This window comes from Mus musculus, chromosome 12 (assembly GCF_000001635.26).
Source record: "Mus musculus strain C57BL/6J chromosome 12, GRCm38.p6 C57BL/6J".
Classification (NCBI taxonomy): Eukaryota; Metazoa; Chordata; class Mammalia; order Rodentia; family Muridae; genus Mus; species Mus musculus.
The window spans coordinates 3,591,747-3,610,727 of record NC_000078.6 but is presented as its reverse complement, the minus strand read 5'-3'; the positions used below and the strand labels follow the sequence as shown (position 1 = coordinate 3,610,727).

Sequence of the window (18,981 nt, the reverse complement as noted above, 5' to 3'; positions counted from 1 at the left end):
TACACAGAGAAACCCTGTCTCAAAAACCAAAAAAAAAAAAAAAAAAAAAAAAGAACAAGATTCCCCTAGTGCCCATGGCTCACAGAAACTGTCAAGAGCTAGGCCACAGACCAACATGAATATTTCTTATTATCTCACAAATCTAAAATTCACAACAGAACGTTTTTATGGAAATCAACAAATTACTGGGTTGTCCTAAGATTTCATCCGTTAAGATGATATCTGAATATACTCCTTGGGTGCCTAAAGTTCACCATTATTTTTAAAACTCTTCCCATGATTTTGATATACATCCTGAGCTGAGAACTACTAACACAGTGCTCAGGGTGGCTAGCCATGTGCTTACACAATTTTAACCCTAAAGATTTTGCATTTTGAGCTGTGATGACCCACATCGTTAATCCTAGCACTGGAGAGACAGAGGCAGAGGCAGAGATAGAGACAGGTGGATCCTGAGTTCAAGGCCAGCCTGGTCTACTGAGTGAGTTCCAGGACAGTCAGAGCTACACAGAGAAACCCTGAATTGAAAAACAAAAAGACTTTGCATTTCTCCCAAATCTCTCTGCTCCATAAGAGCTTCATCTCTCTCACACTTACTATGATCCTTAACCTCAAATACCCCTACTTTTCTCAGCATTTAAAAATTCTTCATGCTGGAGATATATCTCAATAATAAAAAATACTAACTGCTTTTCCAGATGAGCTGGGTTCAATTCCCAGCATCCTCAGGACAACTAATAAGCATCTGTAACTCTAGTTCCAAAGGATTGTAAGCCCTCTTCTGGCCTCTGTAGGTACTACATGCACATGATACAGACATACATGAAAGCAAAACACCCACCACATAAAACAAAATAAATAAATCACCAAAATATTTTAAAACCCCCTTTAACTGTATTTATGTATTCTCTTTCTTATATTTTACTTAATAAAATATTAAGGAATAATAAAGACTAGTGTAGGGACTGGAGAGATGGCTCAGTGGGTCAGAGCACTGACTGCTCTTCCAAAGATCCTAAGTTCAAATCCCAGCAACCACATGGTGGCTCAGAACCACCCACAATGAGATCTGACACCCTCTTCTGGTGTGTCTGAAGACAGCTACAGTGTACCTACATATAACAATAAATAAATATTAAAAAAAAAGAATAGTGTGTACACGTGTGTGTTTTGGCTCCAAATCTCACTTTCTCCCTTCAAAGAGACAAAAGAATAACTATTCCTTGCTATGGAAAAGAAACTGATGTCATGTATGCAAACAGAAGGAAAGTACACAGGCACCAGGGTACAAGCCAGAGAGACAGATCAACATCCAAATCTTCAGAGAAGTGAGATGTGCTCTCCATAAACTCACAACAATAATTCTTACCAATACTATAACATTTTACTTCTAAAAAACATTCTAATAATCAGCACTTACACAGTATCTTCCTATTCTTCAAAACATTTTAGGAAACTAATGTTTTAAAAATATTTTGTGGGGCTCAGTGGTTAAGAACACTGACTGCTCTTCCAGAGGTCCTGAGTTCAAGTCCCAGCAACCACATGGTGGCTCACAACCATCTGTAATGAGATCTGATGCCATATTCTGGTGTGTCTGAGGACAGCAACAGTGTGTATGTATGTATGTATGTATGTATGTATGTATGTATGTATATTCTTAAAAATATTTTGCATCCTTTATTATATTACATATAATACTCCTAGATTCAATCTTATATTGAAATAAAGAAAAAAACCTAGAACAGCACTAAAATACCATTCATTACGATTATTACTAGTCTCCATAGCTGGTCTTTAACCAAGTGACTTACTCATTTACAGAATAATGTACATCAGGGTATTTATAGGAAAAAGGATTTTTCACCTACCTAGTTATCATCAGGAATAAGCAGCGTGTGGCCCCTTCACAAATCATCTTGCATTTTTCCAACCCCCCCCCCTTTTTTTTTTTTTTTTTTTTTTTTTTTTGGTTTTTCGAGACAGGGTTTCTCTGTGTAGCCCTGGCTGTCCTGGAACTCACTCTGCAGACCAGGCTGGCCTTGAACTCAGAAATCCGCCTGTCTCTGCCTCCTGAGTGCTGGAATTAAGGCATACATCGCCACGTCCGGCTCCAACCCTTTTTCCAATCCATTGACAGCCACACAGCAATCTTTAAACAGTCTCCCAGCCAGCCAGCCAGGGACCGATGCTCTCTCCACATCCTCAGACCCACTGTGCACCACCTGCTTTCCTGAGAGTAAGGAGTACACATCTGAGCATCTAAGCATCAATGGCTACTCAGTAAGAGACAGAGTATATGTAAATAAAGCTGAAGAAGTGCCAAACTCTGGAAAAGCATGGGTATTAACGATTAAAAGTAATATAAGGGAGATAAATTTACAGAAAAAAATTATTTGGGGAAAATGCTGAGAATCTTTAAGTGTGTAGCTAGGCATTCTGAGAGTGTGAAGTGACCTCAAGCCTTATCAAACCATCACATACAAACTTACTCACAGTTTCTACTATCAAAGTGCTTATTGGCATTCTTCAAAAAGAAACATTGGGCTGGACAGATGGCTCAGTGGTTAAGAGCACTGATTGCTCTTCCAGAAGACCTGGAACTCAGCACCCACAACTCACAGCCATGAGTAATTCCACTTCCAGGAGATTGGACACCTTCTTCTGACTTCTGTGGACACTGTATATGTATGGTACACAGATATATATATACACATAAAATAATTAAGCTTTAAAAGTAGTCAGTTGCGGTGGCCTTAAACCCCAGCACTCGGGAGGCAGAAGCAGGTGGGTCTTTGTGAGTTCAAGGCCAGCCTGGTCCACAAAGCTATATAGTAAGACCTTGTTTCAAAAAATAATAATAAAACAAAATACCAAAGGAAAACTCCTTAGCTTCCCCTCTTCACTATTTGCTAAACCAAACGTCAGCACTGGCCTCTCTGTCACGAACATTTTTCTTGGCTACTTCCCATACTGTCCCCAAGCAAAGAAAGTGTTGCTTTTATTCTCTGACGTTCCTTTAAAGCTAAGCATTTTTCCTCTACAATTAGGGGCAGTGAGAGAAACTGTAGTCAAGTAGAAGCTATACCCCATGATTATGTTCTTCATCTAACTGATTCTTCTGGGAAGAACTCACTCTTGATTCTTCCTACTAGACATCTAGAATTACTCTACGGACACAACACACATTCTATTACAACTGAGCAGTCAGCTTCCACTTGCCAAAGCTTGCATAAGGTCAAATCTCACAAACATCCATGGTTTACTACTTCTAATGTAAAATACAAGTTTCTATCACAACTAATTCTCTTCAAGCATGATTTGGAAGAAGTTTCAGCACAAACCATGTAATGTAGCTCACTGACATGGCTTATGATAGCTAGGAGCTGATTGTAGGCCAGCCTTTTAAATGTAACACAAGAGTGCATATTAACCCCATTCAAAGAGTAAAATGAAAGGCTGCAAAGAAACTTGTTATTTCAGCCCCACCCAAACAGTAGCCTCCACAAGGAACAAGCTAAATCTCTACCTTAGGCTACTCCTGACTCACTTCCACACACCTATCATTTTACAGACTGACAATAAACCTTGCAAGTGACTTCTAAAAGGGGTTTTTAATACCAACACTAAAGAAACTTCAGTAGTATGAGGTCTGTGCCCAGCTAGGCAGAGAGTGGCTCACCCTGAAAAACAGTGAGGTTTTAACACACAGGTATCTTCAGAAGCATCTGCAAACCTCATCTGTGCCCTTTGAGGGGAAACTGTTCATTTCAGTTTAATAAAGTCTCAAATTCTACCTATCTTTTGAGTGACTAACCTCATTTGGGTGATGTTTCTTGGTCATGCAGTATCTATTAAGAGTTTGATATTCAAATTAATAAATGCTTTTTAAACAAGACTACCAGAAACATTTTTTTTACTTAAATGAACTGTTTCTGCATCTTTAGCAAACAACTGTGGATAAATTAGTACTTCCTGTATGAAAATAGATTTGTACTTTAGAAACATTGTTACCAGTTCAATTATGCAATGTTGCTAAAAGAGCATTTCACTTTGATTTCCAGAAACTCGTATTTTTCCAATTAATCATAATTTTAAAAACTTCAGGTGAATGAATTATGCAATCATCAAGTACAAGTCGAGAATCCACTTAAGAATGTCGAACAACTTGATCAAGTAAAATAACTTCAAATATTACTTGATTTTTCTCATAATCAGATACCTGCAGCTTTTCATCTTGGTCTTACAATCCCGTGTTACCAATCCAGTGCTGTCTTACTAAGGAGTCCTTGTAGAGTTTCGAGCTCACCCATTCACTATGGTGTTCTTAAAGAGGCATTGCATAATAAAAGGCCAAGACAATTACACAACAAGAACTGGATCCTCAAAGGGATGAACGTGGGTGTGGAGGTATCGAAGATGGGACAGCCTGAATAAAAGCTGAGGTGATCTCGAGAAAAAGAGACCAGGAATTCTTGAGGCAGGATCAGGATGGGGCTAGGAGCAGCCAAACTGGACAAAGAGAGAAATAAGCATGCCATGCCTTGCTGGTGCTGGAAAAAGAAGGAGAACCTCAGGGGCTTGTGGAGTCTGGTGTAGGCAGAGGTGAGGATGGGCACAAGAGCCTTGAACGCGTTCTGACTTGAAGTCAGATCTAACGATCAGGCTTATTTGGAGAGTTCCTCTCATCAGAGTAAAGAAAAAACAAAGACTCAAAAGCAATGCCCTTAGAAAAAAGTGTTTGTTCACCATCTCTTTAACAACATTAAAAAATGTATTATAATACAAATGCAAAACAAAAACAAAAAGTCTGAATATTAGCCCTACATCAGGCTGACTAGTGGAGAAAAGCTTCAGCTACAGAGTAAGCCCTGAGCTTCCAGCTCACTGTATCTTTCAGCGTTGCTCGGCATCACATGTCACAACCGCAGCATGACACACAGCAGCGTGCGGTGGTCTCACCAGGATCCAGTGGTAGCACCCAGTCTGCCAGGATTTAGTGATGGCACCCAGACCTCCACCCCTAGTCCTCAGGACAGCCAACACCACCCACTCGCACTCCACTGTGTCCTGGAAATGTCCTAACAATGCTGCAATCAGACCCTCGAGAGATAAGTCTACTGTTGTGGAAGGTTTTCCTACTCGAAGAACTGAACTCTGGGTTTATGTGGCTTTATTTCTTGTTGTCTTGAGGACATCTAAGAAAAAGCAGAGATGCCCGCCTGTATAGACTGTGCTTGACTATGAAGTACCTGTGCCGCAGAGGATGGTACAGCTTTGCTTAGCAATCACTAATGAGGAACACTGAAACCTGATACTATGTTTCCAGCAATGTCCATTCTACACTCCTGGTTTAGAAGCTCCAATTTTAAGGAACACATTTGTTTTTATGTAAAATAGAGTAATCAGTCACTACTTTGCACTGGGGGAGGGAAGACAACACAGTGTATTACACCCAGAGCCTCATGAATGCTAAGCACAGTTTTATACAGTTCTGTTTTAAATATTCACTGTAAGAGGGAACTATGAAATCTTTTAAATGTATCCAAATAAACTTCAAAAATACAACTTTAAAATGATTGCTAGTGTGGTTTTCAAACTACACAAAAAATTTTCATATAACTCCATCATAAATTAGATACAGATGGTCCTCCGACTTGTTTGATTTAATGATTTTTTTTTTTTTTACTTGATGGGTAAGAAATTGACATGTGTTCTAGAGAAATCTGACTTTGAATTTCAATTCTTTCTTAAGATAGTTCAGCACAACGGAGTGCCCCCCCCCCCCCCCCCCGTCTCTCTGTGCTGGCCAGGCAAAGCTGTAGCTAGCTCCCAAGGTGTCATGGGATCACGATTGTTGGGCTCTTCCTAAAATGAGGTAAATTTAAAGAAACTAAACCACCGAGTGAGAAACATTAAAGAAAAAAAGATAGAAGTCATTATGCCAATAGTCAGAAAAAAGAGAAAAATATGAGACAACATTTGAAGAAATAATGGGCTTCAAGAAATGACAAACTGATTCTAAACAACACTTCTATGAAGCAAAGGAAGAGAGAAGAGAGAGGGGAGGGTAAGAAAAGGTGATCTGATGTATCAAAAGATGGCCTAGTCGGCCATCACTGGAAAAAGAGGCCCATTGGACACGCAAACTTTGTATGCCCCAGTACAGGGGAACGCCAGGGCCAAAAAGGGGGAGTGAGTGGGTAGGGGAGTGGGGGTGGGTGGGTATGGGGGACTTTTGGTATAGCATTGGAAATGTAAATGAGCTAAATACCTAATAAAAAATGGAAAAAAAAAAAAAAGAAAGAAAAGGTGATCTGGAAAACACCTGCTTACCAACAAGAGTAAATGAGTTACCGACACAGGAGCCACTGGAGGCTCAGGTAGTAAGCCTGTGTACTCCACAGTACCTGCAATCACCCTGTCCTTGCAAGGGACTGGGGTTTCTGAGGGAGGACCCATGTTACTTTGCATGGAAACCCCTGAAGCATACCTGGTGGTATGCAAAGGATGTCAGGACCTCAGACAAGGACAGAATCAGAACTGGGATGGAGGTCATCCTGGATCGCCAGGGTCTCTAGGCACCTGGCATAAGCACACAGGTATCCCCACCTAGAGAAAAAGTCCCCAAGATCTCAACTGTCAAATAGTAACAATTAAAATATTAATGGTACCATGTAACATTTGGCAGATAATAAGTAAAAATAACTCAGATAGGAAGATACTACAAGTAAAAAATAGAAATGACAAGTAATACAAAAACCACCAAATAAAATCAAGGTATTAGCCAGGCTGAGGTGAAAGAATGAAGCTTAGCTGGGCGGTTGGTGGCGCACGCCTTTAATCCCAGCACTCGGGAGGCAAAGGCAGGAGGATTTCTGAGTTCGAGGTCAGCCTGGTCTACAAAGTGAGCTCCAGGACAGCCAGAGCTATAAAGAGAAACCCTGTCTCAAAAAAACAAAACAAAACAAAAAAACAAACAAAAAACAACAAAAAAAGAAGCTTATCCTATTCAAGGAATAAGAAACAGTGATAAAATATTTGGCAGAGAATTGGATTTTTTTTTTAACTTTCAAAAATGTGACTCTTGCTTGGCAGTTGGTTGTGTATGTGTTTAACTCCAAGGAGGCAGAGACTGTCAGATCTCTGTGAATTCGAGGCCAGACTGGTCTACAGACTGAGTTCCAAGACAGCCAAGGCTACACAGAGAAACCTTGTCACGAAAATCAAAATAAATACATAAAAATATTTTTAAATGTGACTCAGAGATTCTTAAACTAAAAAGAAACAATTAATACTTTTAGTGTTAATTAAAGGCTTAAATGTAGGTTAAATGCTTGTCTATGGAAAGTAAGTATCCGGAAAACATACTGGAAGCAAAAGTCCAGAATAAAGTCCAAATAGGAAACATGGTAAATTCACAAAAGATGGTAAGAGACAATATGAAGGCTATAAGAAGGAACACCATACATCTTCACAGAGGGGGAGAAAACTGTAAAAAAGTATGAAAATAAAAGGAGAAAATTAAGCATCATCAACCTACTCAAAAACCTAAACAGAACAAATACAAAGAAAATCACAACATGCCTAGGTCACACTAGTTTAAAAACAAATTATAAATGTCTTAGAGGTTGCAAGAAACAGCTTAATATCAAGGATGCCAAGAGGACACACTCCTTTAACCTTGACAGAAGCCACAAGAACAGAAGTAGCATTCCTGAGCTGGGCGTGGTGATGCGCACCTGGAATCCCAGCACTCTGGGATAAAAGCAGGTGGATCTACCTTGAGGCGAAGCTAGCCTGGTCTACTTAGTAAGTCTCAGGAGAACCAGAGCTACCTAGTGCGACCCTGATTCAAAAAACAATCATCAAAAAGAAGTAACATTCTTAAAACATAGAAGAAGACCATTATCTATCAGCAACTGTATGCCAAGTGAAATAATCTTTAAGAATGAAGAAGGAGGGGAGGGAATGGGGGACTTTTGGGATAGCATTTGAAATGTAAATGAAGAAAATACCTAATTTAAAAAAAAAAGAAGTCCTTATTTTCTTTTGCAGAGCAAGGTAAATATGTTTAATAATAATATGCTGTATGTATTTCAAAATAGACAAAAAAATACCAAATGTTCTTCAAAGAAATGATGTATTTTCAGCTATCTTGATATGATCATCAGACAACTTAGAAATGCATCAAAAATTATAACATTGAAAACACAAACATTAAAATTACAACTTGTCAATCAAAAATAAAAGATATTATCTATTTTGTTTATTGGCATTTTAGCTTAAATGGTTGATTATAGAAATTTTACTATCCATCACTAAGACTTTAAACAAAATGTATACACAAGAGCTAAAGTAATACAGTAGATATTGATTAGAGGATATATAGAAAAGTATTTACTACACTTTCAAGAAGTATTGCTGGTTAATATATCCTGTTTTGTATGTCATCTTCAAAATAAAAATCTTTTTGAATGGCTGAAAAATATTTTTTTCTTCACATACAAAACTTAAGCAATAAATATCCCATAATTGAAAAAAAAATGAAGAAAAACTTTTAAAGAAAAACAATGAAAATACATAAAACTATGACACATGCAATGGAAAGCCTTCAGGTAGAAGGAAGTCATTCCTGCTGACAGCCGTCTTAAGTCTACTTATAATCAAACACATGGTGGTTATTTATGCAGTTGATATTATTTCACTTATTAGCAAACTTATGAATTAAATGATGTTGATGCTATTTTGTAATAAGCAGTCTAGGACTGTTGAGATGACTCAGCAAGTAAAGGCCTGACCAACTAAGTTTGATCCCCACATAATGGGAGAATCAGCTCCTTTAGACATCCTCTGACCTGCACACACTCACCATAGTACAAACACATCGGGTGAATAAATATAAGAACAAAAAATGTAAATGTCCGCTCAACAGCCAGGTGTGACCATGCACAATTATAATCCCACCCCTTGGGAGACACAGGCAAGATGATTGATTGCAAGTTAGAGACCAGCCTGGGCTACTCAAGAGAAACTATTTCAAAAACAAAAATTGGGGGCCCAGAGAGAGAATTCCATGGTTAAGAACACAGGCTGCTCTTCCAACAGTCCCAGGTTTGATTCCCAGCATTCATATGGTGGCTCCCAGCTATCTGTAACTCCAGTTCCAGGGAATCCAATGCCCTCTTCTGACCTGCCCAGCCACCAGGAACACATGTGATATAGATATACACTCAGGAAAACCACTCATACACATAAAATAATAGTAACAGTAAAAGAACTTTAAATGTCTGCTTAGTTTTAGAGATATACAAAACAAGAATGCACTATCCCAATAATATAAACAGACATAAAATACTTTAGAGTCTTTCATTAATCAGAAAAAGCATAACAGTATCAGTTAATATTAGGCTTTGAAAAATCAAAAATACATGTGACAGTCACTAAGATCAAAAAGAAAGACATAAAAATGATTTTTTTTTAAATAGGCACTGGTATGAGGGTGTCAGATCTCCTTGAACTGGAGTTACATACAGTTGTGAGCTGTCATGTGGGTGCTGGAAATTGAACCAGGGTCCTCTGGAAGGGTAGCCAGTGCTCTTAACCACTAAGCCATTTCTCCAGCCCCACAATAAAATAATTGTAAGGGTTATGACCAACTGCAATGCCTAACAGCCTTTTTATAACTAAAAACAAACAAACAAACAAACAAACAAACAAACAAACAGGGTAATGACAGACTCCTTCAGGAGGCAGAGGCAGATGGATTGCTGTGAAGTTCCAGGATAGCCAGGGCTATACAGTGAGATCATGTCTTTAAAAATAGTAACTAAAACTAAACAATACGGGGCTGGAGAGATGGCTCAGTGGTTAAGAGCACTGACTGCTTTTCCAAAGGTCCTGAGTTCAAATCCCAGCAACCACAAGGTGGCTAATAACCATCCATAATGAGATCTGATGCCCTCTTCTGGTGTGTCTGAAGACAGCTACAGTGTACTTACATATAATAATAAATAAATCTTTAAAAAAAAAACAACTAAACAATATATCAGCATTCAGAGCCTTGGGGCAGACAGTGGGCACATGGATGAATTAGTTCTATGAATGAATGAAAGAGGAAGGGAAGAACATACGTACAAGATAATAATAATAGTAATTAATAATAATAATAATAATAATAATAATAATAATAATAATAATAGAAAAGCCCTGGCAGCAGCCCGGGAAGGCTCAGGTGGTGCTGTAGGAAGAGGGACTCCACAGAAGGTACACAGACTAGAGAGATAATCAAAAGACAAAGTGACAGGACTCAGTAATTGACTGCGTGTGGACTCTGGGAGAAGACAACATGAGTGACTCAGGTTTCAGGAACGGATGGGCATTTGGGCCATTGTTTGACAAAGGGATCCAAAGCTTAATGTATGAAGACCCATGGCAACGAGCACCGAGCCACGTAATGGCTCGCCGCATACCTAGTTTATCCACTGCCCACCACATGGAATCAGACAGTCAGGGTAAGAACTAAACAACCATGTACCCCAGGGGCACACACACTGACAGTCTGAGTGTAAGACACAACCCTGCACACATCTGGCCCAACCGCTCAGGTACTTCTGTTTGATATTCCAAAGCACTGGGCCTCTCTTCTCCCTCTTTACCTAGGCATGGAAGGAGGAGGGTTGATAGTAGATGAAGGCAGGCATCTTGAAGTCAGCACAATGATAAAGCTGACACAAGAGACTAAGTGAGGAACAGCCTGAGGAAAGGCAGCCAGAGCCAGCCACTGCAGCAGCACAGGGCTGGCATTCCTGCAGACTCCTGGCATCACGGACTCTCTCAGCCTGGTATCTAAGACACTAACATAGAGGCAGAAAGCAGAAAGAACGTTGTATGTAAAAGCCCCAGAATGTAAGCCTAGCAAGGAATTGAGGCAGCCCTGCTGTCCCTGCATGCCAGGAACATGAATTTCCCTGCTCGACCAGAGCACAGGCCATCAGCACCTGTGGTGTGAGGGACCGTGGGGTTGAACATGAGTTCGTCAGGGTTTCCAGCGCTCCCTGTGGTTTCCCCTCTGTCCCACACACAGACACCTGTACGGTCCAGCGGTTCTTAAGTTCTCACGTAGTACTTAGAGCTCTCACATTTAAAAAACAATGAATCCTCAGGAAATATTCACTTGGGCTGGTGAGATGGCTCAGTGGGTAAGAGCACCCGACTGCTCTTCCGAAGGTCCAGAGTTCAAATCCCAGCAACCACATGGTGGCTCACAACCATCCCAAACAAAATCTGACTCCCTCTTCTGGAGTGTCTGAAGACAGCTACAGTGTACTTACATATATTAATAAATAAATCTTTAAAAAAAAAAAAAGAAATTATTCACTTAAGGAACAAAATCCAAACCCCAATTGTTCCTAATCTGTGTAGAAGTTTTATCATCTACTATGCCACTGAGAAATCATTTAGACAAAAATACTAACTATAAATCTGGAGGTGAAAGGAGTTAAAATTAACTAATTACTGAAGTCAATCTTTTTTTTTTTATCTGAGACAGGGTTTCTCTGTGTAGCCCTGGCTGTCCTGGAACTCACTCTGTAGACCAGGCTGGCCTCGAACTCAGAAATCCACCTGCCTCTGCCTCCCAAGTGCTGGGATTAAAGTCGTGCGCCGCCATGCCCAGCTCTGAATTCAATCTTTAACCTTGGAGAATTATAAATACAAAGTATGAAAGACTCGACTAAAATAAGTAACTAGATAATCCACACATCAAAGGAACTGCCCAGCCTAAATCATAAAAGTGCCACTCAATAAAATGGCTAACATGAGGATTTAACACTAAATGCTCTGATATACAGATATACAAAAACAAAGTCAAATTATCAGATCCCTAGTTATTTCCAGTATAAAGAAGACAATTTTAAATTTCTGGAGAGATAAATGATTCTTATCATATATAGATCTGAGTTAATAAAGATGTGAATAATATATTCTGACACCCTTATTGATCTGAAAATTACCAAGCTCCCCTCTAGCACAGCACATTCCTGCCTTTCCTCGGCCCCTCTCTCTGCATTTGCTAGTTGTTTGGCTTGCTCATTCAGACATGTTTCCCCCTCCCCCTCCCCCGCCCACCTCCTCTCTTTTGGCAGGACCTGGATTGAACCTAGGGTGCTCTACACAGCACCAGCCTTCTCTGTCTCTTCTGATAAACTATCTAGCTATTCTCTGTGTGTGTGTGTGTGTGTGTGTTGCACACAAGTGTGTGTGTTAGTGGTGTGAGGCCATGCATGCACACACAGAAGCCAGAGGACATCGGGAGACTGTATCCTTCTTGCCTTGAGACAGGGTCACTCATTGAGTCGGAAGCTCACAGCTGTGCTAGGTTGGCTGGGTAGCAAGCTCTCAGCACCCACCTATCTCAGCCCACCCAACACTGAGGTTATGGCCATAAGCAGCCACATCCTTCTTTCTGTGTAACTGGTGGGATTCAAACTACAGCTCCAGGATGACGGCTGGGAACCACAAAGCCTGACATTTTTAAAGTTGGCTCTGAGATTATGCTGAGGTCCTGCTTTTGCCACACTTTTCATAAAACTGAGCCACCTCCCCAGCCAGAATCAGTGTTTTTAATCCCCACTCACCTTTCGAGTGGTAAGGTAATTTTTATTACTATATTTTTAAAAATTGTTTATTGATCTGATTTGTGTTGTGCAAGCCTGGAACTGGCTGAATCGCTGGGTTAGAGACATGATGAGATCTACAAAGGGTAGCAATTTCTACCCTGGGTTCTAGATCACGGAGTATGAGATTAATGTTTGGATTCATAACCCTATTTTTTAAATGACTTTACGATTCTGGGACTTTTACCTGTTATAGACTCTTATTTTTAAAATTCAAATTTCTTTAAGTAATTTTCTATCGAATGGGTAAAAATATCCAACTTGCAACATAAATATATTATGGCTCTGGGGAAAGCCTAATGCGTGGCCTGGCTTTGTCCCACCCATACTTTCTCACTAACTCACTGAATCTCTGCTACTGTAACATGCAACTATTACCATTTTACTAGCTTATAAATTCAACATAAAGAGAAAAAGACAGGGCTGGAGAGATGGCTCAGTGGTTAAGAGCACTTACAGCTCCTCCAGATGTCCTGAGTTCAATTCCCAGCAACCACATGGTGGCTCACAACCATGGGATCTGATGCCCTCTTCTGGTGTGTCTGAAGACAGCTACAGTGTACTCATATACATAAAATAAATAAATCTTTTAAAAAATAATAAAATAAAAGAGAAAAAAACACAAAGCAGGGAGCATTCCCATGCAAATCCAGTGGTAACACAACACCAGAGAGAAGAAACAGGAACTCTTGGTTCCTGGAGCAGAACCACTTCTCAGCATCCCATCCCTTAGGATTGGTTTGCTTTGGTTTTTTACAGTAGAGGAACTCATCTCCATTTTAATTATGATACGCTAAGGTAGTTTCCCGCTCATGTTGTGAGGTCTACCGAAAAAGTCTGAAATAGATTCTTAGAAGTTTATGAAGAAAAAACTTCAACTCAAAGGCATTTGGTGTTACAGAGTAGAGAAAGATAGGTTAAGCGTTTCTTATTCCTTGGGAACAGGCCTATCATTTCACCAGACAGTATGACTCAGGTGGGTGAGTCTCCTCCACTGCATCTACAGTGGAGCTCCAGCTGACGCACACCAGAGGACAGTGAGTGGCTGGCTGTCCAGGATGCAGGAAGGGCTTACACTGAGCAATTCACCTCAAGTGCGGCTCTAGGCTGACAAGAGTTAGCAAGGCAGGGTGAGAAACGGGAGATGAAGAAAAGGGCAGGATTGAAAGGAAGTGAGCAGGTACGAGCCTGTCGTAGGCGGCGACCATGAAATTGAGTAGGAGACTGATGGACTGCTCCACGCTGATCTGGTGAGTAGAAGGAAGGCGCTTGTTCAACTGATAGTAGATGGACGAGATGACGGTCTCCAGGCGGGACACGCTGATCTCCGTGCTGTGGTCCAGCGTGTTAAGGCCATTGTCTCGGAAAGCTTCGATCATATTCCAGATATCAACAAGATGAACTAAATCAAAGAATATAAACTGTCAGAAATTTTAAAGGACAGTGTCACCTCACAACTGGACATTTAAACTGATTGACTCATTCCACCTGTATTAAGTAATTGATGCTTTGAATCTTTGTAAATAGCGACCCCTGTGACCTCTATCAGCTGAGAGTACAATAGAAAAAGTATACCAAGAATTACTCTTAAGAACGTCCCCTTTCAAAACAAATTATTGTTACATTTACTTATTTGAAGCATGGGATGTTGTTACGTATATGCCGGATGTATATATGTAATGGCACACGTATGAAAGTCAAAGTACAACATTTAAGAGTTGCTTCTTGGACTGGTGAGATGGCTCAGTGGGTAAGAGCACCCGACTGCTCTTCCGAAGGTCCAAAGTTCAGATCCCAGCAACCACATGGTGGCTCCGTAATGAGATCTGACTCCCTCTTCTGGAGTGTCTGAAGACAGCTACAGTGTACTTACATGTAATAAATAAATAAATAAATAAATCTTTAAAAAAAAAAAAAAAAAAAAGAATTGTTTCTCTCCTTCCTTTTTTTTTTTTTTTTTTTTTTTTTTTTGGTTTTTCGAGACAGAGTTTCTCTCTATAGCCTTGGCTGTCCTGGAACTCACTATAGACCAGGCTGCCTCAAACTCAGAAATCTACCTGCCTCTGCCTCCCAAGTGCTGGGATTAAAGGTGTGCGCCACCATGCCCGGCTGCTTCTCTCCTTCCACCATGTGAGTTCTAGGAATTAAACTCACATCATGGATCAGAATGGGTGATGAGTGCCTCTAACCACTGAGCCAGCCCAATATTCAGCTTGTTTAGCAATCTGCCGCAACATCCTGAATCATCTTTATTTGTATATTAATCTGGCAATTTCAGCAACATTTTATGTCTCAAATTTTACTCTCTATAGCCCTAAGAAGTATAACTGTATTAAGTATAACTCTACCATGCTGTGCGGCCTAATCAATGCTCTGAACAATGTATCCAAAAGACAAGTTTGTTTAGATTTGCTTATTTAAGTTTATTCAAATCCATTTGTCTACATTTAAATTTGTTTTTATACAAATTGTTTTAAACTTTGTTTTGAGCAAATCAGATAGCTATCTCCCTGGATCTACCCTTCTCCTTACATAAATAAAAACCATGGGTAAAACACTTAAAAACAAGCAAACAAAAGGGCCTGTTTAGGACATTGGTGACTTGGGGCCAGGACTTCAGTCAGACCTCCACCCTTCAAAAGAAAGGATAATACCTTAGAAGAGCAGTTATTAAGAAGACATGACTTCGCCAGGCAGTGGTGGCGCACGCCTTTAATCCCAGCACTTGGGAGGCAGAGGCAGGCGGATTTCTGAGTTCAAGGACAGCCTGGTCTACAAAGTGAGTTCTAGGACAGCCAGGGCTACACAGAGAAACCCTGTCTTAAAAAAAAAAAAAAAAAAAAAAGAAGAAGAAGAAGAAGAAGAAGAAGAAGAAGCTAGCTGGGGCTACAAGAGACCTTGCCTCAGTTAACACAACACAAAACAAAACCAAGGGCTGGACACGATAGCTGCCCAGTGAGTAAGAACACTTACTGTGCAAACATTAGGGCCTGAGTCCAAACCCCAGCAGCCCATGTAGGAGGCCAGGTATGGGCAACCTTTCCACCTGGCCAGGTCCTGCACAGCTTGCATCAGGGTCTAGCCAGACAAAGACCGTTACAGAAAATCACAACCAACCAAACTGCAGAATTTGAGTGAATGATCGCGTATTGCCCAGCCACAACTGATACATCTACAACATAACTCCTACATCAAAGGCTCACCAAACAGCACAGAAGAGGGGGTGCAAGTCAGAGGACCAGGAAGTCCCCTGTGAAAATGTGCCTTCCACCTATGACAGGAAAGGTACACCATGAAGTCTCAACAACATGGCTGCCTAAACAAGACTGAACAAGGGCAATACCAAGAGACATGCCAGCATGGAAGAAAGCTAACTGGTGGAAGAGGTATTTCATGGGGGTGAACTTTGGCGTTTCAAAGTTACAGTTTTAACAGCTGTAAGCCATCACGCAGTAAGCATCAGCTACTGCTACAGTGCCATGCCTGCCAGTCGACTGCCATGTTCCCAGCCATGATAGACAGAGACTCACCTTCTAAAACTGTGAGCCTCCAATAACTGTTGCCTCTATAAACACAGCCACAGGAAAGTAACTAAAACAACCAACACCATCTGCCCACAGCTCACAGCACTGTACACATAGACCATACTCTCCCAAGAATAACTATGGGAAAATTATAAAAACATTCACACAGCTGCTCTAAGACAGTGCTTTTCAAGCTCCCTGGCCACAGCCCACACTCACCCACAGGGGTATTAATACCAGGCAATCATTCTTTCTGCATTTCTTTCTCTCCCTCCCTCTCTCTTGTACACACACATGCACACATACATCTAGATACAGAGAAGTACCTCCCTAGCTGCACCCTGGTTGCTTCCTTCTCTATTCTTCTTATGGCTCATCAAAGCAACTTCGAGAAGCGCTTGATGGGTCGCCATCCAAAATCTGAAAATTAATGCTTTGGGAAATGACAATGAGAAAATTGTGGGGGCTGGTGAGATGGCTCAGCGGGTAAGAGTGTCAACTGTTCTTCCAAAGGTCCTGAGTTCAAATACCAGCAACCACATGGTGGCTCACAACCATTCATAACAAAATCTGATGCCCTCTTCTGGAGTGTCTGAGGACAGCTACAGTGTATATAATAAATAAATAAATAAACAAATAAATAAATAAATATTTTTTTAAAAAAAGGAAAAAGAAAAAACTGTGACTGAAGCTGGGCAGTGGTTTATTTCCAGTACTCGGGAGGCAGAGGCAGGACGATCTCTGAGTTGGAGGCCAGCCTGGTCTACAGAGTGAGTCCCAGGACAGCCAGGGCTACACAGAAAAACCCTGCCTCAAAAAAACAAAACAAAACAAAAAAACAAAAACATGGCTGAAACCCAAGACAGCATAATAAGCTCTAAGAATTTAGGATTTATAAGTCTGTCCTTTCTATTTATCAAGACAGGGTCTCACTGTGCAGCCCTGGCTAGCATGGAACTCGAGATGTAAACCAGGCTGGCCCTGAATTCAAGGAGACATGCCTGCCTCTAAGGTATGCATCACCACACCCCAAACCAAACCTGACAGAAAATTTATTTTTTTTAATATTTATTTACTTATATATAGGTTTTTTTATCTGCATGTACATCTATCTACACACCAGAAGGCGACACAGGATCTGATGGTTGTGAACCGCCATTGTAGGTGCTGGGAATTAAACTCAGGACCTCTGCAAAAGCAACCAGTACTCTTAAACACTAAACCATTTCTCTACCCACCCCGCCCCCTTTTAAAAATGTATTTATGTATATGGGAAGAATTTTTTTAAGTCTTAACATCTGACAGAAGTTATCATATGTAAAGTGGATTGCTAGAGTCACTTGTTAATAATAAATGGTAAAACTCAGTCTTTTGGTTTTTTGTTTTTGTTTTTTTTGGGGTTTTTCGAAAGGCCCAGGCTGGCTTCGAACTCAGAAATTCACCTGCTTCTGCCTCCCAAGTGCTGGGATTAAAGGTGTGCACCAACACTGCCTGGAAAAATTCAGTCTCTTAAAACAGATTTTCCAGTTCTTAGGCTAATATGCTTTCCATTATGCAAACAGCCTCTCATTAATACATGTGCATGTGAGAAAAATATAACTCATCTTCACAGACAGTGACAATATGTATGTGTACATATATCTATACATATTTTTAATCCACATGATAACAGGTACTTATTAAAATGAGTCAATTTGTGTTACAGTAAACTTAGCCTAAATTTAATTAAAAAAAAAAAATCAATGTTCACTAAATCTGTATCAAAATATCAAGACCTTTCAGAAGCTAGTAACTATATTAATTTTGTACAAAAGATTTTCTCCCGATTAGATAACAATTATATTAGGTCATCTCAGAACCTGTCACTAATCACTAGTGCTAGTGAGTGGGGCAGGCTCAAATGCGCAGAGAGTAAAAGCAAACTCATGAACACCGAAAATCTGAGTTTGGTGTCAGAACCCACATAGTAGAACAAGAAAAATGACTCCTAAAAATTGTCTTCTGCCCTCCGTGAACTATGGCAAGGCATATACACATGCCCACACACACACCAGCACCCCAATGTGCGCATGTATATACACAATATAAATAAAAATAAAATAAGAAACCCACATTCTAGCAACATTACTTATAACATTATCAATTTATTAAACATTTTAAGGGACACAGGAATAAAGTGACAAAATTCGTAATATTTCAGTCAAACAGAACTGGGGCCAGAGAGACAGCTGAGTGGTTAAGAGCACTTACTGCTCTTCCACACGACCCAAGTTCAGATGCCAGCACTCATGTCAGGTGGCTCACACCACCTACGACCCCAGCTCCAAGAGATACTCCACCTCGGGCTTCTGGGGAATCTATACTTGTGTGCACATGCTCACATGCAGACATACCCTTATACACATAATTCTATAATAGAAATACGTTCTTTACAAAAAGACAGAATTTAACTAACCTTATGATATGCCTGGAAAATATTGAAATTATTTCATAATATCAGGAGCCCTATCTGCCCATTGAAGAGGTAAGAAATGACTTACGGTTGCATCGCTTCTGTACAAATCGTAACTTGCAAGCTGTTCTGTACGTTGATAGTCGTATGACATCAAAATTCTGAGCACCTGAGAAAGGGACAAAGTGAAAGGCTGAGCTGTGCTGAGTGTGCCATTGCTGCTTGCTGAAGTGTGGCTCCACTGTGATGTGCACAGAGAAGGAGAGGTGAAGAAACGCTGTGCACGCCCACTGCCCGCCAAGATGCTGCCAACAGTTTTGCCTTCTGC

At 40.4% G+C, this 18,981-nt stretch overlaps 1 protein-coding gene across 25 annotated transcripts in view; it reads right to left on the bottom strand.

Annotated features, from left to right (window-relative positions):
- The window catches only part of Dtnb (dystrobrevin, beta), a 213,115-nt gene that overhangs the window by 174,759 nt on the left and 19,375 nt on the right, over positions 1–18,981 (bottom strand). For all 25 annotated transcript variants that reach the window (NR_027869.2, NR_027870.2, NR_149729.1 and 22 more), the window contains exons 3-4: positions 18,742–18,822; positions 13,866–14,079 (exon numbers count right to left, since the gene is read on the bottom strand). Coding sequence is in view for 20 of the 25 variants with exons in the window: in XM_017314955.2 (XP_017170444.1) it covers positions 13,866–14,079; positions 18,742–18,822 (295 nt within the window). In the remaining 5 variants the exon portion in view is untranslated. The remainder of the gene's footprint in view (positions 1–13,865; positions 14,080–18,741; positions 18,823–18,981) is intronic.